General features: G+C 40.4%; 1 protein-coding gene across 1 annotated transcript in view; it reads right to left on the bottom strand.

Annotated features, from left to right (window-relative positions):
- Positions 1–204: 204 nt before the first annotated feature.
- The window catches only part of spock1 (SPARC (osteonectin), cwcv and kazal like domains proteoglycan 1), a 311,022-nt gene continuing 285,934 nt past the window's right edge, over positions 205–25,292 (bottom strand). Inside the window, exons 7-11 of the mRNA XM_062990558.1 lie at positions 10,101–10,217; positions 9,077–9,298; positions 6,572–6,634; positions 2,464–2,601; positions 205–568 (exon numbers count right to left, since the gene is read on the bottom strand). Coding sequence (XP_062846628.1) covers positions 369–568; positions 2,464–2,601; positions 6,572–6,634; positions 9,077–9,298; positions 10,101–10,217 — 740 coding nt within the window. The 3' untranslated portion in view covers positions 205–368. The remainder of the gene's footprint in view (positions 569–2,463; positions 2,602–6,571; positions 6,635–9,076; positions 9,299–10,100; positions 10,218–25,292) is intronic.

Consider the following 25,292-nt stretch of genomic DNA (forward strand, 5'->3'; position numbering starts at 1 on the left):
AGCTCTACAGACAATGAACACTAAACAAAAAGTGTAGCTTATGTATGACTAAAATTGTAAATCTGAGAAGGGAAAAAGAGAAGCAAAAGTATAGAGCATTAGTGCTTGACATTTCCAAACAGAGAAAGTGTTTATTGTGTAACACAGTTAAGAACGTCTTTGATAACCACAGGTTTATACTGTTGAGTAGCTGTAAGTAGGACAGAGAACAATAAAGAATAAAGAAAAGTAACAGGCCAGTAAAAGAGGTCAGCTGATGTGGTTTGTAGTAGAAGATTCTGATCCAGATTGTGAAGTTGGAATGGCTTTTGAACTGTGCATTTTAACCACGGTCCTTGGTTGGCCAGCGAGAGATTGATGGGGTGAAGCTACCAGACGTAGCCAATCTCATCTTCTTTGTCATCCTCTCCATCTTCATCATCTTCAATGGTCCCGCGGGGATGGAGCCTGGCCCTCTTCTCCTTCTGTCTGCGCCGCCTGTTCTGTGGAGGCTCTTCCTCCTCCTGGTCATCGAGAACGACCGCGGCCCCTCCGCTACCAAAATCCCCAGAGGTCTCCTGATCCTCCTCTGTACACAGACACACAATGGTGAAACATGTAAGCGACTGTTAAATAGATACACTATATGACCAACTGAATGCACAGCTAACCTACATTAGCAGGCTGTAACCACTTTCTCAAAATGTTTTGTACAAGGTATCTGAAGTATTAATGGAAAAAAAAATGTGGTCAACTGGGAAAACTGGGAAACAGTGGGTGCAAAGCAGGAATACCCTGGACAGGGCGCCAATCAATCACAGGGCGTTGGCCATGAACCCCTCTCAGACATAGCCAATCATTTCGGTATAGATGCTGGCTGGTCAATAGCATAGTAATACACGGCTGTGCCACTCTAGCACAATGTTCCAATTCATCTCAAAAGTCATCTTCAATAGTGTTTCTTTACACCAACAGCGTCAAACCATGTGTTCATAGACATCATTATGTGCACATGTTGGAACAGGAATGTGTTAAAAGTACATAATTTATTAAATATATAGTTACATTTATATACCTGTTGGCAATGTGTGGTACAGAAACATTAAACTAAACTTCATTATTAGGTGGGGTGTCCACATACTTTTGCCCGAATAGTGTATGATTAGGTATAAAATGGAAATTAAATAAAGCCAGTTGAATAGGATGAAAGAGCAATGTTGAAATAGAATAGAACGCCTTTATCTGTCATATACACTGATTAGCCACCTCCTTGTTTCTACACTCACTGTCCATTTTATCAGCTCCACTTACCATATAGAAGCACTTTGTAGTTCTACAATTACTGACTGTAGTCCATCTGTTTCTCTACATACATTTTTATCCTGTTTTCACCCTGTTCTTCAATGGTCAGGACCCCCACAGGACCACTACAGAGCACTCACTGTCCACTCTATTAGACACTCATACCTAGTTGGTCCACCTTGTAGATGTAAAGTCAGAGACGATCGCTCATCTATTGCTGCTGTTTGAGTTGGTCATCTTCTAGACCTTCATCAGTGGTTACAGGACACTGCCCATAGGGCGCTGTTGGCAGGATATGTTTTAGTTGGTGGACTATTCTCAGTCCAGCAGTGACAGTGAGGTGTTTAAAAACTCCATCAGCATCGCTGTGTCTTATCCACTCATACCAGCACAACACACACTAACACACCACCACTATGTCAGTGTCACTGCAGTGCTGAGAATGATCCACCACCCAAATAATACCTACTCTGTGGTGGTCCTGACCATTGAAGAACAGTATGAAAGGGGGCTAACAAAGCATGCAGAGAAACAGATGGACTACATTCAGTAATTGTAGAACTACAAAGTGTCTATATGGTAAGTGGAGCTGATAAAATGGACAGTGAGTGTAGAAACAAGGAGGTGGTTTTAATGTTATGGTTGATCGGTGTATACATATACAGACTTACAGTACAATGACATTCTTTCTTCACATATGCCAGCTTGTTTGGGAGCTGGGGTCAGAGTGCAGGGTCAGCCATCGTACTGCGCCCCTGGAGCAGAGAGGGTTAAGGGCCTTGCTCAAGGGCCCAAAAGTGGCTGCATGGCAGAGCTGGGATTCAAACTCTCAACCGTTCAGTTGGGAGCCCAAAGCTCTACCCACTAGACTACCACTGTCCAAGAGCAATGTTAGAATAAAATAGAATGTTATTAATCTATTATACTTATTTACTGTAATGTAGCATTTTAAATTACATTCTGTTTAATGCATTGTAATGCAAACATTAACTACATTAGCACACACACACACATGGAGACCCACACGCTCATGTGCATCTCTGACATCATCAATTCAGTAATGACCTTGGCTGTTTCAAAGACCCAATACGTTCTATAACGGGCTGTGTGTGTTTGTGCTCTAATGGAGCAATAAAAATGTTATTACCGAGGAAGTTATTATGGGTTTGGGCTGTAACTTACCACAGACTGGTTTGCCTTGTTTCCTGGAACCTGCAATCTCATTGCCATATTTATCTACACACCAGCACTGGCCTGTGCTGCTATGACACTGTGTGGCCTTAAAGTAGCCGTCCTCTGTACAGCGCGGCACATACACTCCTATAAGAGATAAAATGAATAGAGTAAATAATAAATAATAAATACAGGACATTAAGAAAGCAAAAGAAAAAGAAACACTTTAACAATGATAAACCCATGGAATATATGGAAATCACCCCCATCCAATAATCTCCTACCATCCAATAACAGCACAGAGCAAGAGTGATTAAACTGGCCACATCCACCTTCTGGCTCTGTCCCAAATCATACACAACTGTACTAAACAGTATGTTAAATTAGTGCACTAGTCTTTTAGATTTAGCACCTCAGCAATGGAAATAATGGACAGGCAGGACTCAGTAAGAATGTACATATTTAATTCTAAATTCATTTAATCTACGTAATCCTCATAATACATGCACAATTTGAGGCCTGAAACAGACATGCCAAAAAAGTTGGAACAGAGGCATGTTTAGCACTCTTTTACATCACCTTTCCTATTAATTACACTTTTTAATGATTTGGGAACTAAAAATGCTAATTGTTACAGTTTTAAAAGTGGAATTTTGTCTATTCTTGCTTGATACAACACTTCAGCTGTCTGTGGTTGCCGTCATCTAATTTTCCTCTTTGTGCTGTGCAACACATTTTCAACAAGAGAAAGATCTGGACTACAGGCAGGACAGTCAAGCACTTGCGCTCTGTGTCTACAAAGAAGTCTGACATAGTCTTAATGAAATAACTATGGAGTTTCCGAGAATAGATGCTGCATTGATGGAAGCATATATCTTTTTAAAATCCCATTATACACCTCTGCATCAATGGTACCTTCATACATATGCAAGTCACCCATGTCGTGGGCACTGATGCACCACTATATTATATTGGCAGATGCTAGATTTTGCACCTATACCTGATACCTGATAACTGTTTGGGTGGTCCTCTTCATTTTTGGAACAGCAAACTCAACAGCTGTTTTTCATGCAAGGGCTTTAGGTTACATTCAACAATTTCTAGCCTTGCCCTACATGGACTAAGATTCCTTTAAACTTAGAAGGGGATTGTGTGGCCGAAGTCTTAGACCTGCCACAACCTTGACCAGGATAAAGCGGTGGATAAAAATAAAATGACAATACAGTTGTTCAGTGAAATTATTTGCACTTTTGTCAGTTAAAAAAGGTTTAAGTGATTTAGCAAATCATAGAATGCCAATCTGTTGCAGTTTTGAAAGTGGAATTTTACCTATTCTTGCTTGATACAACCATTCAGCTGCTCAACAGTCTGTGGTTGTCGTCATCTAATTTCCTCTTTGTGATGTGCAACACATTTTCAACAAGAAAGGCAGGACAGTCAAGCACTTACACTCTGTTTCTACAAAGCCACTCTGTTGTAGTGTATACAGAATGAGGCCTGGCATTGTCTTGATGAAATAACAATAGCAATTCTGAGAATAGATGCTGCCTTTATCGCAAGAAATATCTTTCTAAAATCCCAGCATACACCTGCATCAATGGTACTTTCATACATATGCAAGTCATCCATGTCGTGGGCACTGATGCACCCCTGTATTATATTGGCAGATGCTAGATTTTGCACCTATACCTGATAACTGCTTGGATGGTCCTCTTCATTTTTGGCACAGCAAACTGTGCTGTTTCTCAAGGGCTCCAGGTGATATTCAACAGTTTCTAGCCCTGCCCTAAATAGACTTAGATTCCAGGACTAGACATATAGGGTGAAATATAGGGGTGCATCAGTGCCCATGACATGGGTGACTTGCATATGCATTTCACAGAATGTTCAAACCTTTTCCCAGAAATGTGTGTTTTATATCTGCACTATAATAATTTATATGACCCCAAAACCATTTTATAGTATATTATAATACAATTATATTAGAATAGCATTAATCACTGGTTTTATTTATTTAATTATTTATAGGTAAATTATTAAGATGTCCATAAACTTGTCGCTTTCCTCTAACCTCTGTGTTACAACAGCAGTGCTCATTTCAGTAATAGCTAACCACACAATCTGCCTCAACAGGGTCTGTTCCCTCTGAATGTTAAACAACCCCAACACCCCTAACCAATAACTTGGTTCTGCTTGTAAATAATTCTCTCGGCAACTAAGCTTGGACATAGCATCACATCCTTGTATCTCCCCTACATAAACTCATCCTCCCTGTAATAAACTGAAAGCTTACTCTGATTGTCTGTGTGTGATGAGTTTCTTCCTGTGCACACTCAGGTTTTGCAGGGCACTTTCTCTCAAACTCATAGCAGCAAATGACACTGGAGTAGAGGGTCTGGACACCAAGATTTCTTTAAGATCTTTTGCTATTCTAACATTTTTTTTTTTTTAGTTTAGAGGTAGTTTAAACATTTGGAATAAATCAAAGATCAAAGGTCAGCTGATACTGAATGCATTAATCTATCTAATAATCAAGGGTAAATACACCGAGCTGTATTTTGTTTTACTCTATTGTTATTTTGTTTTATTCTACCTGTATTATTGCTAATTCTATCTTTTGTACTGTATTTTGTATTTTTGTTCAGTGATCTTGGGTGCCTTGAAAGGTGCTTACAAATAAAATGTTATTATTAATATTATTATAACATTAAAACCACCTCCTTGTTTCTACACTCACTGTCCATGTTGTCAGCTCCACTTACCATATAGAAGAACTTAACTGTAGTAATACAATTACTGACTGTAGTCCATCTGTTTCTCTACATACTTTGTTAGCCCCCTTTCATGCTGTTCTTCAATGGTCAGGACCCCCACAGGACGACAACAGAGCAGGTATTATTTGGGTGGTGGATCATTCTCAGCACTGCAGTGACACTGACATGGTGGTGGTGTGTTAGTGTGTATTGTGCTAGTATGAGTAGATCAGACACAGCAGCTCTCATTGTCACTGCTGGACTGAGAATAGTCCACCAACCAAAAATATCCAGCCAGCGGCGCCCCATGGGCAGCGTCCTGTGACCACTGATGAAGGTCTAGAAGATGACCAACTCAAACAGCAGCAATAGATGATCGTCTCTGACTTTACATCTACAATGTGGACCAACCAAGTAGAAGTGTCTAATAGAGTGGACAGTGAGTGGACACGGTATTTAAAAACTCCAGCAGCGCTGCTGTGTCTGATCCACTCATACCAGCACAACACACACTAACACACCACTACCATGTCAGTGTCACTGCAGTGCTGAGAATGATCCACCACCTAATTAATACCTGCTCTGTGGGGGTCCTGACCATAGAAGAACAGGGTGAAAGCAGGCTAAAAAAGTATATAGAGAAACATAAGGACTACAGTCAGTAATTGTAGAAATACAAAGTGCTTCTATATGGTAAGTGGAGCTGATAAAATGGACAGTGAGTGTAGAAACAACGAGGTGGTTTTAATGGTATGGCTGATCAGTGTGTATATTTATATGTGTGTGTGTGTGTGTGTGTGTTGAGATGAAAAAAAAACAGACAAACGTTTGTAACAGACAAAATTAAACACCACCTTATGTTGCCTCATCTAATACAGGAAAAGTTTAATTTAGCATTAAAACAAGCAGAAAATCTGCAGCAGAGTTTTGGGCACTTTAAGTAAAACTGATTGGGCTTCATCATTCATTATGCAACTCCCACACATTCAGCCACATTAGTGCACACTCTGGTGGGTGTTTTATAGGGTGAGTTATGAAACCATTATGATTGTGTGGGATTATTGATGCCTGTTGGGTAGAATGGGTCCAGGGACAGGAGCTCTGGGCGAGAATGTCAGCTGGAGCAGCCATTATTGATTGTAGAGGAAAATATCAAGTGGGGATGCACATAAATCACACTGGGAGCCATTACAATTCAAATCAATTATAGCTCTGTGGTCAGTCTCTCTCACTTTCTTTCTCTCTCTCTCTCTCTCTCTCTCACACACACACACACACACACACACACACATTCAAATACAAGTTCCCACAGTCTATTCCTATTTATTTTCTATAAATAGTGGAAATTGAAATCTGTTTATTACCTATTAGAGATTTTTTTCGGTTTTGAAAGTGAATCCTCTTCATCTCATTCTGACACGGCAGACCTGAACAAACAAAGTAATACATAAAGTGATGCATCGGAAACCTGATTCACTTAAAATAAAATTAATACAGACAATATTTACACTGATGAGCCAAAACATTAGGACCACCTGCTTACTATGCAGTCAAGACCTGCCGAGACTTGGACTTCAAAAGACATGTGGTCTTGTGGTATTCGGTAACAGAACTTTACCATCAGATCCTTCAACTTGTGCATGTTGTGAGGGGAGTTGTCATACAGTACATCCAGGTGCCGTCTGTTCTGTGAGCAAACAATGGACGTGCCCAGCCGTCCACATGATCTTTGGGAAAGTAGGATTCATTGGACCGGTTACCCTCCTTCCATTGCTCTGATGTTGAGTCATGATGCCTGTGTGTCCATTCTTGTTGCTTTCAGTCAAGTACTGTGACATTCACCAGTATTAAAAGGAACTGCAATCTGAGCCACAGTAGGCCTTCTGTTGGTCCAAACCAGATGCCATAGCCTTTATGTCCCTTTTGGCATCATGGAGACACCCAACAACCTGTTAGCATTTAGTGGCTTGTAACTCCTCAAACCACTGCCAGTAGGTACTCACCATGGCTGCCTGTAGCTACCTAGCTCTGTTGCAGAGATAACCCAGTTCTTCTTCAATCCTCTAATCTGGCAGTATTGATTTTACACAGGTCTTCATACTAGTCCTACTTTATACTATACAGTGTATCACAAAAGTGAGTACACCCCTCACATTTCTGCAAATATTTTATTATATCTTTTCATGGGACAACACTATAGAAATAAAACTTGGATATAACTTAGAGTAGTCAGTGTACAACTTGTATAGCAGTGTAGATTTACTGTCTTCTGAAAATAACTCAACACACAGCCATTAATGTCTAAATGGCTGGCAACATAAGTGAATACACCCCACAGTGAACATGTCCAAATTGTGCCCAAAGTGTCAATATTTTGTGTGACCACCATTATTATCCAGCACTGCCTTAACCCTCCTGGGCATGGAATTCACCAGAGCTGCACAGGTTGCTACTGGAATCCTCTTCCACTCCTCCATGATGACATCACGGAGCTGGTGGATGTTAGACACCTTGAACTCCTCCACCTTCCACTTGAGGATGCGCCACAGGTGCTCAATTGGGTTTAGTCCATCACCTTTACCTTCAGCTTCCTCAGCAAGGCAGTTGTCATCTTGGAGGTTGTGTTTGGGGTCGTTATCTTGTTGGAAAACTGCCAGTTTTCGAAGGGAGGGGATCATGCTCTGTTTCAGAATGTCACAGTACATGTTGGAATTCATGTTTCCCTCAATGAACTGCAGCTCCCCAGTGCCAGCAACACTCATGCAGCCCAAGACCATGATGCTACCACCACCATGCTTGACTGTAGGCAAGATACAGTTGTCTTGGTACTTCTCACCAGGGCGCCGCCACACATGCTGGACACCATCTGAGCCAAACAAGTTTATCTTGGTCTCGTCAGACCACAGGGCATTCAAGTAATCCATGTTCTTGGACTGCTTGTTTTCAGCAAACTGTTTGCTGGCTTTCTTGTGCGTCAGCTTCCTTCTGGGATGACGACCATGCAGACCGAGTTGATGCAGTGTGCGGTGTATGGTCTGAGCACTGACAGGCTGACCTCCCACGTCTTCAACCTCTGCAGCAATGCTGGCAGCACTCATGTGTCTATTTTTTAAAGCCAACCTCTGGATATGACGCCGAACACGTGGACTCAACTTCTTTGGTCGACCCTGGCGAAGCCTGTTCCGAGTGGAACCTGTCCTGGAAAACCACTGTATGACCTTGGCCACCATGCTGTAGCTCAGTTTCAGGGTGTTAGCAATCTTCTTATAGCCCAGGCCATCTTTGTGGAGAGCAACAATTCTATTTCTTACATCCTCAGAGAGTTCTTTGCCATGAGATGTTGAATATCCAGTGGCCAGTATGAGAGAATTGTACCCAAAACACCAAATTTAACAGCCCTGCTCCCCATTTACACCTGGGACCTTGACACATGACACCAGGGAGGGACAACGACACATTTGGGCACAATTTGGACATGTTCACTGTGGGGTGTACTCACTTATGTTGCCAGCTATTTAGACATTAATGGCTGTGTGTTGAGTTATTTTCAGAAGACAGTAAATCTACACTGCTATACAAGTTGTACACTGACTACTCTAAGTTATATCCAAGTTTCATGTCTATAGTGTTGTCCCATGAAAAGATATAATGAAATATTTGCAGAAATGTGAGGGGTGTACTCACTTTTGTGATACACTGTACATATTTATGCTAATCATATCTGCTACACTGAACACAGTAATACAAGTAACTACCATCAGCCCATTTAATATTTAATATATTCCTCACAGTGGCATGCACAAACAGGCATTGCAGATTTTTGAAGAGTGGTTCTAATGTTTAGGCTGATTTGTGTTTATCTCTCTCACCGTCTGGTTTCTGGAAGCAGTAGCACCACTCATTGTTGGAGAGCTTTCCATCCTTAAACGAGTCACAGGAGTTAAAGAGCGGCTGCATGCACAGCTCATACTTGTCCAGATAAATAGCACTGAGCTCTGAATTGTCCAGCAAGAGGTCGTAGTTCATGTCTAACTTGTTAAACATCCAACCCAGAGAGTCCTTACAGATGGGAAGAATGCTGGTGTCGAAACCTACATGAGGAAGAAGCAAGAGTCATACACATATTTTCTATAAGCATGTATATAAATGTATATTATATACATTTATTTATTTATTTTATTAGAATTGTAACGTAATGTTTTATACATTTTGGTTACATTCATGACATGACAGGTAGTTACTGGTTACACAAGATTTATAAGTTCAAGTTTAACGTCAAACAGAGTCACAATTTGTATCTCCAATTCACCTCTTTGGACTGTGGGAGGAAAGTGCTGGAAGAGTGGATCTCCAGGAAACCCATCCACATGCAAACTCCACACAGAAAGGACTCCTTTTGGGAATTGAACCCAGGACCTTCTTGCTGTGAGACAACAGTGCTATCCAACGAGCCACCATGCCGCCCTATACTGTATATACAGTATGTATGGGTAGCACGATGGCTCGGTGGGTAGCACTGTCACCTCTCAGCAAGATGATCCTGGGTTCAATTCCCAGGTGGAGCAGAGCTCTGGTTTCCTTCCACAGTCCAAGGACATGCAGTCAAACTGAAGGTACTAAAATTGCCCTTAGGTGTGTGTGTGTGTGTGTGTGTGTGACTGTGATGGACTGGCGCCCTGCCCAGAATGTTTCTGTGTGCCTTGCACCCACTGAGAGCTGGGATAAACTTCAGCACCATAGATTTCTATCAGCGTTAAAATTACCTTTATAGATGATCTAAAAGACTCACTTATTAAATAACAAATCATGTTTCCACTGTGCATTAGTTCATTTCAGGTAAAAGTTGGCAAAATTTTTTTGATATGGCACATTTTTAAATGTATGTGTACTTACGTGCTTGGCCGTTGTCTTTGGTGGAAATCTTCAGATCCCGGTTGGCATCCTGGTGCAGCACACCAAACCAGTCCTTCAGTCTAGAAGCCAAGCTCTTCAGATCAGCATCACTGCACACTACACACAGACAAACACACACAAAAATATTATTATTATTATTTGTAGTAGTAGTAATAGCAGTAGTAGTAGTAGTAATTGTAGTAGTAGTATTGGATATAGGACAACCCCATGTCCCATTTTGTATTGGTTTAATCTGAACCAGTTTGAAGTCAGTCCAAATACCTAAAAATGTAGTCCAGCATGAAAATAACTCAGAAATGTAGGCAGAGAGGGTAAACATTATCATATCACTTTTTTATTATGTCACAATTTCTCTTTTCTAGAGATTTTATAGTTTTTGTGTGGGCTTTAAAGTAGAAACATACCTACTAACAAGTCTTACCAGGCCAACACACACTTGCACATTTACTCACTCACACATGAGGGCCAATTAGGAGCAACCAATCCAACTTCCATAGAACCATGGGAACATGCCTAATTGATGAGGAATGAACCCATGTCATTCTAACAGTACCCATGTTGCTTTGTGTAGCTTCCAGCTACAACACTGTTCTACCTGCAAAGACCTATAGTCATACTGAAATAAATTATTTTGCACAAAAATATGTTACAAATAAAAGTCGCATCTGCTATTTGTGCAACAGGGCCTGAGGTTTAATTCTGTGTGGGTGTGTTTTCTAGGGGGGCAGGTGCACTGGCCCATGGCTGGGGGGGGCCCTCCACGACATGAACTCAACCCCCAACCACATTGCCCCCCGATTGGCTGCATTCGCCAGGTCGTTATTATTATATTACAATATTGTAGCGGCGATATGTGAGTGACATTCAGATCAGCCAATCAGAATGCAGAACCCGGTTTATACACGTGCGTTAGGACGTTCTGCGGTTGGCTAGTTTTGTATACGAGACTAGCCGTATGGCCTCAGCATTGAAGTTCAGGTGCTGGAGCTAGGCAGTCTAAAGTGTTGTAACGCTCATTGAAGTCCTGACTAAACAGTTAAAGTGAACTCTACCTTGTTGTGTGCCTATTATTCCCACAACTCCACCACCACACGCAGCAAAAGACCCGTAGCATCCCCAGCACTCACAGTGACTAGCTGAGCCGACCCTCTACAGTAGCAAGTGGCTAATGCTAGCGGTAAAGTGTGGCGATAACGAAAGTAAAAACACGACAATATTTTTGTTAAGTAAAATAATAAAATAACTAAAAGACAATGAAATATCAGAATACATGTAATCAAAATATACAGTGAGTGCACAGCAAGCGATTTTGGGAATCTGTGTAACCTGCTTAACGTTACTAGACCAATATACAGGGCTCTCAAGTCTCATGCATTGAGCGTGAGACACACACATTTCAACAAGCTCACACGCCACACATGGTATTTCTCACACTGAGAAATGATTAACTTCGCCGCACAGAAATGACTATAGCCTATCCTACAAACGAGTTGACTACTCTGCACTCATACCGCTGTATTGCATTAGCGACCTATCGGCCAATCAGAAAAATAGAATTTCTCAGCCAATCAGAAAATAGAATTTCCTGTTGCTGAGTGAGGAGTTCCTGGACTACCAGTTGATGGACATCCCTATGCCCCAAGACCCAGCCATGTTTGACATTGAGGCTTTCTGGGGGAATATGACCTCACTGAAGACTAGGGTAAGAAATATTCAGCACACACCCATTGACATGAGCAACTTAATACCTGTAAAAATATGTAGGAGTGTAATTAGGCTTCTGCCACACTCAAATGCAGATGCAGAGGGTTTTTTCCATGGTGGGTCTTAATAAAACCAAAACCAGGAACGCATTGGCTCTGGATGGAACTCTGTCATCCATCATGACTGTCAACATGGCTGACATTGAACCACAGTGCTTTAAATGGGAGCCCCCAATATCGGTCATCAAGGCATCAAAATCTGCCACAAACACTTACAACACACATCATCACTCATAAACACAAACACACACAGAGGGACAGAATAATCACCACTGTTCAAGGGGCCCATAGGCATAGCTAAAACAATTTATTTAGCTCCCAATTTATTTAGCAAACTTGAAAACTTGAGAGCCCTATATATATACATATATACTTTAATTCAAGAATTTACAGTTTTTATTTTCCCTAGCACTTTTTATAGATACAGAAAAAGACAAAAAAGTGTGGGAGATAAGCACTGAACCAGAAACACAAACAGAGTAGAAATGTAAATAAGAAACATGGCATAACCTTTGTGTTGTTGGGTGAGAGATAAATTCAAGAAGGGTTTGATGTGTGTGTTTTCTCGTTCTGTAGCTGTTTAAAGCTGACACCTGCTGCCTCGTACGTGAAAAAATAAAACACAACGCTGCCTCCAGGCTAAGCGCATATTCTTGTCATAAAACGCGTTTGACAAACTTGTATTTTCATCATTTTCCAATCTCGCTCTCTCTGCTTTTCTATCTCTTTAGGGTATGTTTATCTGAGCACATATGAAGGATAAATAGCTCATAAGACATGCATACTGTTTCTATAACAACCTTGTAAATACCACGATTGGTGTCTAGCAAACAATCCTGAACTGCACCTAATTAAAGGTTACCAAATATGGTAAGTAGGTTTCTGTTTGGCCATGAACTGATTCTTTGAAGTATCTTTGATACAGTGTGTCATGAGATTCTTCATGCTCAGTAACACACCACTTGTAGAGCATCATAGTTGCTTCCAGACGATTGCATATAAAACAGGAGCTGGGGGTTGGAAAATAGGCATCGATTGGCACCCCTAATATACCATTTCTCCTATAAACTGTTGCAATTAAAAGTGCTTTGGTATTCAGTTGTTTATTTATTTATTTATTTTGCATAAAACCAAAAAAATAGTCAAATCAGATTCCACACAGAACTCAAGATCTGGGCAAAATTATTGGCAACCTTAACTTTGGTAGATACCCTTTAAAAATTAAATGCTTTGATTTAAAGATTTAAAGGATGCCCTCTCCCAGCGGCTGTTTTGGATCTCTCCACAGGTGTTCAATGGGTTTGACATCTAGACCAGGCATGTCAAAAGTCCTGCCCGCATCTTCTGTCTTAAATTGCATTACTTGAGGCCCGCTAGCACAGTCAAACAGAAAAAAAAAAAAATTATACTAATTCAAGATGCAATTCCCCTTTTTACCAGATGGTGGCAACAACATTGTGTAAGTACGCATTCTGCAAAATCGTGAATGAGACGTACTTACTGATATGACGTGATAAAAGCGACACAGGCTGTACGAACAATGATTAACATGGACAAAATTTAACATGGCATATTGTACGAAAACAACAACCTAAGAATTTGAGTGGTGGAGAGAACTTATGCCCAGTAATAATTCAGAGAAACTCCAGTGTCGTTCTTTTAGTACATAAAGCCACGTTAAGCTTTATTTCTTTATTTTTGTGTATGTGTCCTATCTTTTTCTGTCTGTTTCTGAAAGTTTTAAAGTTCAGTTAGAAATTCAAATAGCTTGTTTTGTATGTTCTGATTTGTTCATCTGAATGTTTACATTTGGTTGTTCGCTGTGTGAAAATAAAATTATTAAATAACAGCGTATTTATATGCATATTTTATTGTTTAAAATAATATCATCAGGGACTTACACATTATCAAATCTAGCCCTCCTGGAAAAATGTTTGGACACCACTGATCTAGACTAATTGCTGGCCACCTCAGTTCTTCAGCACGTTTTTCTTAATCAATTTCGAAATGGTTATTGTAGTATTTTTTTTTTTGTCATAAGGCTGCTAAAAGAAGAGACACAGCTTTTAGTTTTACACTGTGCTTCAAAAATCTTTGGTTTGGTAGTCTTCAGATGGCCACAGACACAGTTAAGAAATCCAGTGCCAGAAGCAAAAAAAAAAAAAGCAACCCCAAAACATCTGTGAACCTCCAACATCTCCAACATCACAACTGCATTCAGACTGCCTTAACATAAGATGTGAAACAGAAGCTGGGGGTTGGAAAATAGGCATCGATTGGTACCCCTACAACTAAGAAAATGCACCATTTCTCCTATAAAGTGCTTTGGTATTCGGGTGTTTATTTATTTATTTATTTTGTTTGCATTAGAAAGACACAAAAGCTGAGAAAAACAGTCAAATCAGATTCCACACAGAACTCAAGATCTGGCCAAAATTATTGGCAACCTTAACTTATTATTTGGTAGATACCCTTTAAAAATCAATGCGTCAGGTCTCTCAGATTTAAAGGGTGCCTTCTCCCAATGGCTGTTTGAGATCTCTCCACATGTTCAATGGGTTTTAGATCTAGACTAATTGCTGGCCAGCTCAGTTCTTCAGCACTGTTTTTCTTAATTTCTTAAAGGTTTTTGTAGTATTCTTTGATTCATCTTCTAGCTTTTACACTATGCTTCAAAATTCTTTAGTAGTCTTTAGATGGCCACAGACACAGTTAAGAAATCAGGTGCCAGAAGCAAAAAAGCAACCCCAAAACATCTGTGAACCTCCAGCATTCCAACATCACAGCTGCATTCAGACTGCCTTATAATAAGATGTGAAACAGAAGCTGGGGGTTGGAAAATAGGCATCAATTGGCACCCCTACAACTAAGAAAATGCACCATTTCTCCTATAAACTGTTGTAATTAAAAGTGCTTTAGTATTCAGGTCTTTATTTTTTTATTTTTTTTATTTTTTTTTGTTCGCATTGGAACAACACAAAAGCTAAGAAAAATAGTCAAATCAAATTTCACCTTACACCTCTCAAATGCTCCAAGTCTCGATTTGAAGGGTGCCTTTTCCCAGCTGCTATCTGATCTAGACTAATTGCTGGCCACCTCACAGTTTTTCAACACTTTTATCTTAATCAATTTCTGAGTGCTTTTTGTTTGTTTGTTTGTTTATTAGGATTTTAACGTCATGTTTTACACTTTGGTTACATTCATGACAAGAACGGTGGTTACTCATTACACCGGAGCTCCCAGAGGAAACCCACACAGACATGGGGAGAACACGCAAACTCCACACAGAAACGACCCGGACCACCTGGGGATCGAACCCAGGACCTTCTTGCAAGTGCTTTTTGTAGTATGTTTTGAGTTATAAGGCTGCTAAAAGAAGAGACCCAGCTTCTAGCTTTTAGACTGTGCTTCAGATGGCCATGCACACAGATAAGGTATCCAGTGCCAGAAGCAAAAAAGCAACCTCAAAACATATGTGAACCTCCAATATGGGAACAGTGTTTTTTTGGCTTATTTTATATTTTGTACATAGTACTATGATTTGCTTTGCCAAAAATCACTGCACTATTTAATATGTAATGTAATGCAATGCATCCAGTGCAGCAGAAACCACTGTTTGTGTACTATTATTCACTATCAGTCAGAACACTGTAGCCTTGCATTGCAGATCAACAGTGCTTTTAGTGCCGAATCTGAGTTTTACCTTTTATTCTTGTGTGTTTTATTAATACTGACTGCTAGCACACATGTATGTTAATAGATGCCTATGTCTAGAGCATTCACATAGCCTGATTTTCTGATATTGTGACTCACAGATGGCCTAAAATATGGGTAAATTATTTTTAACGCATTGTCTAGGAAAACAAAATATAACTCTCATAGCTCAAAGGCTAAACAGCTTGGCCAATTAAAACTAATTTCTCACCCAGATGATGCATAAAATGGCACTATTTAACCATATACTCACCAACCACAATTATGGGTACACCAAATGTTGGGATTTTTAATGTGAATGCTGGGAGAAACAATGGTGCTACAACATGTGCTCAGATGGATGTGTGCCAAATAAGAAGGCAGAGTGGTTCACCAGACAGTATTTATTCAGATGAGCTGCAGCATCAGTATAACACACACACACACACACTTAAAGGTCACTACTATGTTAAGAATATAAGAATACATGAATATTGCCTCCTTTAATAGTTTTGTTTAAATAAGGTTACAGTTATACAGTAATTACATTAAGTCAATAAACATCACATCAGCAAATTAAAGATGCTTGTTTTTTCCACATTATAACATGTCTGTTGTGCCATTAGCATCACTGAAACCCAAATTTAAAAGCTTGATCTCTCTCTGGGCTAGTGTCTTGGACAACTGCATCGAACATGTTGTGTTTAATAGCATAGGCAATGCAATGCTTAGTGTTCAAATTAGTGGTAAATAAGAACATGCATATGAGTGTTTAGGTGATGTGCTTAAGCATGAAATTACTGTCTTTAACCAGGATTAAACTAGAGCACAAATAGAGAATTAAAATAAACTATGTAGTAAATGTAACTAATGCCCCCAAAAAAATGAACTAGCAGTGTGCCTGCTTTAAAACAGTTTTGCAAACAAAGTGGGATATTACTTCACAGTGATGTGAAAGATGAATATACCTTTTTTATTATCATTATCACATTGTCAAATGATGATAAAAGTGTTGAATAACCATGTTTTCTAAATTGAGTATTTCTTTTACTAAAGTGGAAGAAGGGCAATTAGGGTCTCAGATGATATACATACTGATCAGCCATAACAGTAAAACCACCTCCTTGTTTCTACACTCACTGTCCATTTTATCAGCTCCACTTACCATATAGAAGCACTTTGTAGTTCTACAATTACTGATTGTAGTCCATCTGTTTCTCTGCATGCTTTGTTAGCCCCCTTTCATGCTGTTCTTTAATGGTCAGGACCCCAACAGGACCACTACAGAGCAGGTATTATTTGGGTGGTGAATCATTCTCAGCATTGCAGTGACAATGACATGGTGGTGGTGGTGTGTTAGTATGTGTTGTGCTGGTATAAGTGGATCAGACACAAAATATCCAGCCAACAGCGCTCCATGGGAATCATCCTGTGACCACTGATGAAGGTCTAGAAGATGACCAACTCAAACAGCAGCAACAGATGAGTGATCATCTCTGACTCTACATCTACTAGGTGGACCAATCAGGTAGGAGTGTCTAATAGAGTGGACAGTGAGTGGACAAGGTATTTAAAAACTCCAGCAGCACTGCTGTGTCTGATCCACTCATACCAGCACAACACACACTAACACACCACTACCATGTCATTGTCACTGCAGTGCTGAGAATAATCCAACACCCAAATAATACCTGCTCTGTGGTGGTCCTGTGGGGGTCCTGACCATTGAAGAACAGGGTGAAAGCAGACTGAAAAAAAAAGTATGTAGAGAAACAGATTGTCTACAGACTGTAATTGTAGAACTACAAAGTGCTTCTATATGGTAAGTGGAGCTGATAAAATGGACAGTGAGGTGGTTTTAATGTTATTTAGGATAGGATAAAACTCTAACAGCTGAAAAGTGAAACAATTTCCAACATTAAACTAATAATAATAAAAATAATATATTTCAGCCTCTACAGTACGTAATATCAAAAGATTTAGGCAATCTGGAGAAAGACTAGGGTGTGAATTTAGGAGAAGAGGACAGGCAGGTGCTGGGCGGTGAAGGGAAGCTAGACAACTGGGCAACTCCCACAAAAAGGGAATCAGCAAGGAAGGTACCTGGGGTGACATCTTGACAGAGGAGGAAGAAAAAGTTTATGAAGGATTCTTTGATGTATAAGCACATCTGCTGCTTTACAAAGGGCTGTACTATGCTCAGCAAAAGTCATATATGAATGATGTCTAGAAACACTGCTATTTACTTCAAAACTGATGCACAGTAGAACGATGTATTGTCGTCTGACAAGTCAGTCTATTAGATACCTATTGTTTATGGAAAGGAACAATAAGGAAAAAATACAGACAGCCCAGACTGGTAGCAGACTAATGTTTCAAAGTCAGGGTCTGTAAGGGTGGTGGGGTGTATTAGTGTGAATGTAGTGGAAGTGAAAAGAGTGTCTGACATCGTGATGAGTGTGAAGCGGGAAACTGATGGAGTGCTGATGAATATCATCAGTGCATACGCCCCACAAGTGGGTTGTGAGTTAGAACAGAAAAAGATTTCTGAAATGAGCTAGAAGAAGTGGTGGAGAGGGTACCTAAAGAAGAGAGTTGTGATTCGAACTGAGTTCAGTGGCCATGTTGGTGAGAGGAATAGGTGTGATAAGGAGGTGTTGGGCAGATGTGATGTTATGGAGAGGAATAAGGAATGGCAGATAGTTGTAGATTTTGCAATAAGAAAGGAAATGGCTGAAGGGAACATGGGGTTACATAAGGGTGGGGGAGGGTACACACAGGTGGACTAAATCCTATACAGGAGACACAACTTGAAAGAGATAGAAGACTGTAAAGTGGTGGCAAGGGAAAGTGTAGTTAGACAGCATTGGATGGTGGTCTGTAGAATGTCTTAGGAGGTGCAGAGGAGGCAGATAGTAGAGGTGGAAATCAAGGATCAAATGGTTTAAGGAAGAAGACTGTGGTGTGAAATTCAGAGTCAAGGTGAGACAGGTGCTCTGTGGTGGTGAAGGGAAGCTAGATGACTGGGCAATGACTGCAAAATCGTAAAGGAATCAGCTAGGGCTGGCTCGATATCACTTTTTATGTCCAATACCGATACCAATACTGCAAATTGAATATCTGCTGATACCGAAACCAATCCGATACCGTCATTTCTCCTCTCAAACAACTAAGCGATAATAATACGTCTCAATGCAATCGTCTAAAGTGTCTACAATTGAATATGTGGATGTCAATCAAACACAATGGACCAATCATAATTGACATCTAATTGACGATAGAGGACATCTGAGGCTAAACGGGAAACGCTGTAGTTTGTTTTATTTTATAACACTAATGGATTAATCGTTGAGGATGTGAGATATCTCCAAGCTGGGACAAGATAGGTTTTCTTTATCTCAGGTGGGTGAGATATCATTTACAAAGCGATTTTTTATTGTGTTTAAACAGTGTTTTTAGATGTGGCAGTAGTAGATGATAGTTTAAGTAGATCAGTGTGTTTTAATTTCTGAATGGCCTTATTTACATTAAGTGTTATTTACATTAAGCAACAGTAAGGATCAGATTACAAATTTTTTTTCCTTCTGATGTCCGATCCAGTGATTTGGGCCAATATCGGACCGATACCGATACAGAGTATTGGATCGGTGCACCCCTAGAATCAGCACTTGGTGTGACATCTTGGCAGAAGAAAAAGAGACTTAAAGGTGGACTGAGGACATGCAGGAAAGTTTAAGAAGGATGATGTTGGCTAAAAAGAACTTGGATCTTCAAAATAAAAAAGAGAGTACAAGGAGATGCAGAGTAAAGCAAAGGCTAAGGAAAGGTGTATGTCAAGCACTATGAGAAGTTGGACACTAAGAAAGGTAAAAAGGAGGTGTATCAATTGGTCAGACATAGTAGCTCAATAGTGAGCCATAGAGTGCCTCGGGTTAACAAGAAGGAAGTGAGGGCAGCTGTAAAGACAGTAAAGAGTGGAAAGGCAGTTGGCCCAAATGACATACCAGTAAGGGCAAGGAAATGTTAAGGAGAAATGGCAGTGGTGTTTAACTAGATTGATTAACAATTAAGAATGTGAGAAGATAGCTAAATAGTGGAGAAGAAGCATAATGATTTCAACTGTTAAGAATTAGGGTGAGTAGCAGTTACAGCAGATGCATAAAGTCGATTAGCTACAGCATGAAGATTTGGAAAAGAATAGTGGGAGCTAGGTTGAGAAAAGAGGATACGATTTGTAAGCAAAAAATATGGTAACATGCCAGCATGTTTGATTTGAGAACGTTGACAGAGAAGTATAGCAAAGGACAGAAGGAATTGCATTTTGTGTTTGTACAACCCCAAATCAGAAAAAGTTGGGACAGTATGGAAAATGCAAATAAAATAAAAATGCAGTGTTCCTCACATTTACTTTGACTTTTATTTGATTGCAGACATTTTTAACCCAAGATATTTCATCTTTTGTCTGCTGAACTTCATTTCATTTGTTAATATACCTTCATTCCTGCATTTCAGGCCTGCAACACATTCCAAAAAAAGTTGGGATGAATGCAATTTAGGGCTAGTAATGAGGTGAAAAAACTAAATAATGATGTGATTCCAAACAGCTGTTGTCAACAGGTGATTGTAATCATGGTTTGGTACAAAAGCAGCATCCAGGAAAGGCTGAGTCTTTGATGAGCAAAGATGATCAGAAGATCTCTAGTTTGTCAACAAATGCATGATAAAATGATTGAAATGTTTAAAAACAATGTACCTCAAAGGAAGATTGGAAGGGATTTGCATATTTCTCTCTCTACAGTGCATAATATCATTAAACGATTCAAGGAATCGGGAGGAATTTCAGTGCGTAAAGGCCAAGGGTGCATCAAGAACCACCACACAACAATTGCTGATATAACCACATGGGCAAGGGATTACTTTGGAAAACCTTGGTCAAGCACTACAATACAGAGTTACATGCACAAGTGTTACTTAAAACTTTAGTGTGCAAAAAAGAAGCCTTATGTTAACCATGTCCAGAAGCGGTGTCGACTTCTCTGGGCTCGGAGGCATCTAGGATGGACCATCACACAGTGTAAACGTAAATCTAAAGTAAGCTTATGATAGTGTGCTGAGAGGAGCTGTGGTATTCTATGAGGAAATCAGAAGTGGCAGAGAGGTATGTGAGGGTGGTGCAAGATATGCATGAGGACAGTGTATTAGCAGTGAGATGTGCATTGAGAATGACAGACATGGTTTAAAGTGGAAGTACATCAAGGGTCAGCTCTAAGTCCTTTGCAATGGCCAGGGACAGGCTGACGGATGAGGTTAGGCAGGAGTCTTCATGGAATATGATGTTCGCAGATGACAATATGATCTGGAGCGAGAGTAAAGCAGGATAAGGAGAGCCCTTAAAGATGGAGGTATGCATTGTAGAAAGGGGTAATGAAAGGTAGCAAGAGTAAAATGAAATGTATGTGTGTGAATAAGACAGCGGGCAGCAGAAAGGTTAAGGTGCAAGGAGCTGAGTTGATGAAAGTGGACGAGTTTGAACACTTGAGGTCGAGTGTACAAAGTAATGGAGAGTGTGGTAGAGAAGTGAAGCGAGTGCAGGCAGGATGGAATGGATGGTGTGGAGTGACAGAAGTAATTTGTGATAGAAGAGTATCCACCAGAGTGAAAGGGAAAGTTTACAAGACAGTAGTATAGCCTGTTATGTTATATGGCTTGGAGGCAGGAGATGAAGCAGGGGGCGACAAAGATGGATAAGACTAGAGCTGCGTCCGAAATCGCATACTTACAGAGTATGTACTAGATTGGAGGAAGTATGCACTACTCAGCCGGTAAAAAAGTACATACTTACAGTACAGAAGTATGCAGTATGCACACAACACCGCTACGTACTACATCCGCCATCTTACCAACGTCAAGTGATGACGTGAGGACGTGATGACGTAATATCACCATAGTTACAGACTCATTGCAAAACCCACTCGCCAAAATTTTTGTTATTTATTTGTCTTTAAAAAAAAATATTTTATTTATCTTACTTACACTTGTGAACAGAGGACTCAGTTTTTCGCTATCTTTCTTGTTTCTTATTCTGCTTCGAACGCCTACGCAGCTCCAGTTGCATTATGGGATACATTAGCGGACCGCAAGTGTGCATCGCTTGCATACTCAAACATGGCTGCCCAATAAGTAGGTCATCCTGGTACCTCTTTGTGTATACTATGTATTCGGACATACTAACCGCTCTCGCGTCCTCATTTCACGTACTATTGAGTATGGAAGTATGCGATTTCGGACGCAGCTTAGGAACGGCGGAAGGACAGTACAGACAGGATGTTAGAGAGAAGGGATTGAGATAGTTTGGGCATGTGCAGAGGAGGGATAAGTGCCACTAGGTAGAAGGAGAAGAGAAAGGCCAAAGAGTAGATTTATGGATGCTCAAGACAGTGTAAAATGGAAATTAATTATATACTGTGGCGACCCCTAAAGAGAAAGGCCGAAAGTAGAAGAGGAGGCAGAGGATTTGCTTTGTCGTAATATAAAATTTAAGATGAATAACTATACATCTTCCTGTATTCTTTAACACCATATAATCTTTCAATAACTCTCTAGACATTTGCTGTAATTACTGTCTGAATTGTCACATCCCATCACTGTCCACCTCTGATTGTACCCAGCAGACAGATGTCGCCTCAAGCTGCACTTAATGCAAACACTGACTGCAATCACAATGACAACCATCTCACCTCAAACACTGTTTTATTATGCAACTAAGAGCAGAGGAGAAATAATCTCTGTCATTCAGATAAACCGATACATTGCCATTCAGACCAAGCTTGAAATCTGTGCCAAAATTCCAATTATAATGAATACACAAGGCTTTATTTTCCACAAACTGTTACCACTGCAGTCAGATTATACACCGACCAGGCATAACATTATGAGCACTTTCCTAATAACAGCCCTGACCCGTCGAGGCATGGACTCCACTAGACCCCTGAAGGTGTGCTGTGGTATCTGGCACCAAGATGTCAGCAGCAGATCCTTTAACTCCTGTATGTTGTGAGGTGGGGCCTCCATGGATTGAACTTGTTTGTCCAGCACATCACACATTGTGGCAGGGTGCATTATCCTGCTGAAAGAGGCCACAGGCACCAGGGAACACTGTTTCCATGGAAGGGTGTACATGGTCTGCAACAATGCTTAGGTAGGTGGTTCGTGTCAAAGTAACATCCACATGGATGGCAGGACCCAAAGTTTCCCAGCAAAACATTGCACAATGCATCACACTGCATCCACCGGCTTGCCTTTTTCCCATAGTGCATCCTGGTGCCATGTGTTCCCCAGGTAAGTGACGCACATGCCCTATCCATGTGATGTAAAAGAAAACGTGATTCATCAGACCAGGCCACCTTCATCCATTGCTCCGTGGTCCAGTTCCAATGTCACGTGCCCATTGTTGGTGCTTTCGGCTGTGGACAGGGATCAGCATGGGCACCCTGACTGGTCTGCGGCTATGCAGCCCCATACGCAACAAACTGTGATGCACTGTTTATCCTGACACCTTTCTTTCAGAACCAGCATTAACTTCTTCAGCATTTTGAGCTACAGTAGCTCGTCTTTTGGATCTGACCACACAGGCCAGTCTTTACTCCCTACGTGCATCAATAAACCTTGGCCATTCATGACCCTGTCGCTGGTTTACCACTGTTCCTTCCTTGGACCACTTTTGATAGATACTGACCACTGCAGACCAGGAACACCCCACAAGAGCTGCAGTTTTGGAGATGCTCTGACCCAGTCGTCTAGCCATCATAATTTGCCCCTTGTCAAACTCGCTCAAATCCTTACACTTGCCCATTTTTCCTGCTTCTAACATATCAACTTTGAGGATAAAATGTTTACTTGCGCCGCTCAGGTGGCGCAGCGGTAAAGTACGCTAGCGCACCAGAGTTGGGTTTCTAGATGCATCGTATCGAAACTCAGCTCTACCTTTCCGACTGGGTTGGGCGGCAGTATGAACAACGTTTGGCTGTTGTTCAGGGGCTTAGGGGTAGAGTCAGAGCATAGGTCCTCATAACTGGTACAACTGCGGCCCCTGCTGGTTGACTGACGGCACCTGCACAGGGCTGAGGAATAACATTGAGGGGGGTGTGACCCTCCGTGCGCAGTGTCTCTCGGTGTATGAACTCGGCTCGTGCAGGTGAAAAATGCAGGCTGTACTGATTGCGTGCCGGAGGGGGCGCAAGTCAGTTGAGTGGCGTCCTCAGTCAGCGGAAAAAGGGTCGAATCAGTATAGAGGACACAATCAGGGTAATTGGACACGACTAGAATAGGGATAAAAATTGGAAGAAAAAAGTGGAAAAAAATAGATAATTAAAAAAAAAAAAAAAAATTTTTACTTGCTGTTTAATATATCCAACCCACTAACAGGTGCCGTGATGAAGAGATAATCAGTGTTATTCACTTCACCTGTCAGTGGTCATAATGTTATGCTTAGTTGTTGTATAATTAAATAACTACATGTAATTTAAAGACAGTTGGTAACATTTTACTTAGGTCTTACACTAATGTCAGATGTCCCACTTCATAAGTCATAAAAAATCATTACAAATATCAGCTGACCAGGCTCCACCTTTTGTGGCCTTATCAGACTCAGACCTTACAGTGAGACTTCACCATAGTTTACCAAAACTTTCAGGCCAGACACCACATGGCCTATTTTACAGCTTCAAAATTATACTGCTTGCCAGCACATCTCTTCAACAAAATAAATACAAAATAAATACAAAATAAAATAATACCCTCTCACCTCAGGGTTACTGCCAAGTACATCTAATAGCAAGCTATAAACAGTTGGAGGAAAAGGTGCCATAAATATAAACTCTGCATGCAAAGACACCAGGCCACGCTATCAGGAAAAGTTTTGTCAAGCTACATCCTGATCTACAGTCCTGGAGTTTTCTTTTGTGCAGGCATAGTGGGTTGGGTCAAAGTGTCTCAGTAGTGAACTGATACTATTGGGCTTTGTACCTTCTGCTCATTAATGATCAGCATTCTGATTGTTGTTATTTGAACTTTTATGCGTTTTGCTTATTATTTGTTGAACATTATGATTCTGCTTTTTGTTATTTAAGCTGCAAGCTTTCATATCTAAGTCACATTTATTATTTAAATAATACAGTGGTACATTGTAATTCAACGTCCCCTAAACTCAACACCCTTCATCAAGAAATTTGTACCCTTAAACTCAACGTTTCCCTTACACTCAACATGTGTGCGACTGCTGCTTTGTTTAGCGTTCGGCTTGAGCGGTGCAGTAAAACATCATGCGAACATGAGACAAATCTTCATTTGTGTGGAATAACCATCAAATTCACTCTGAAAGCTCCACATGGATCTGTGTTTATCTGGATTTTTCTCCTGTTTCACTTTTAAACTTGTGTTACAGCTCGGGGTTCTGAGGAATTGTAAGAATCAGCTTCTTTGAGAGACGCTTATCTTAAAAAAATAATGTAACTTAATGTATTAAAAGAGCCACATAGAAACACTAAACCTCTCTTAATTATTACTGCTTATAAGTTCTCTCCACTAATTAAGAAGCATAAGGAAACAATAAAGAAGTAAAGCTAAAGTGCAGGTTTTATTGTATTTTATATTGATTTTTAAGTGTTTTTAATTGTGTTTTTATATTATAGTTGTGTTATTTTCAGCATATAAGTGT

Source organism: Trichomycterus rosablanca, chromosome 1 (assembly GCF_030014385.1).
Source record: "Trichomycterus rosablanca isolate fTriRos1 chromosome 1, fTriRos1.hap1, whole genome shotgun sequence".
Taxonomy (NCBI): Eukaryota; Metazoa; Chordata; class Actinopteri; order Siluriformes; family Trichomycteridae; genus Trichomycterus; species Trichomycterus rosablanca.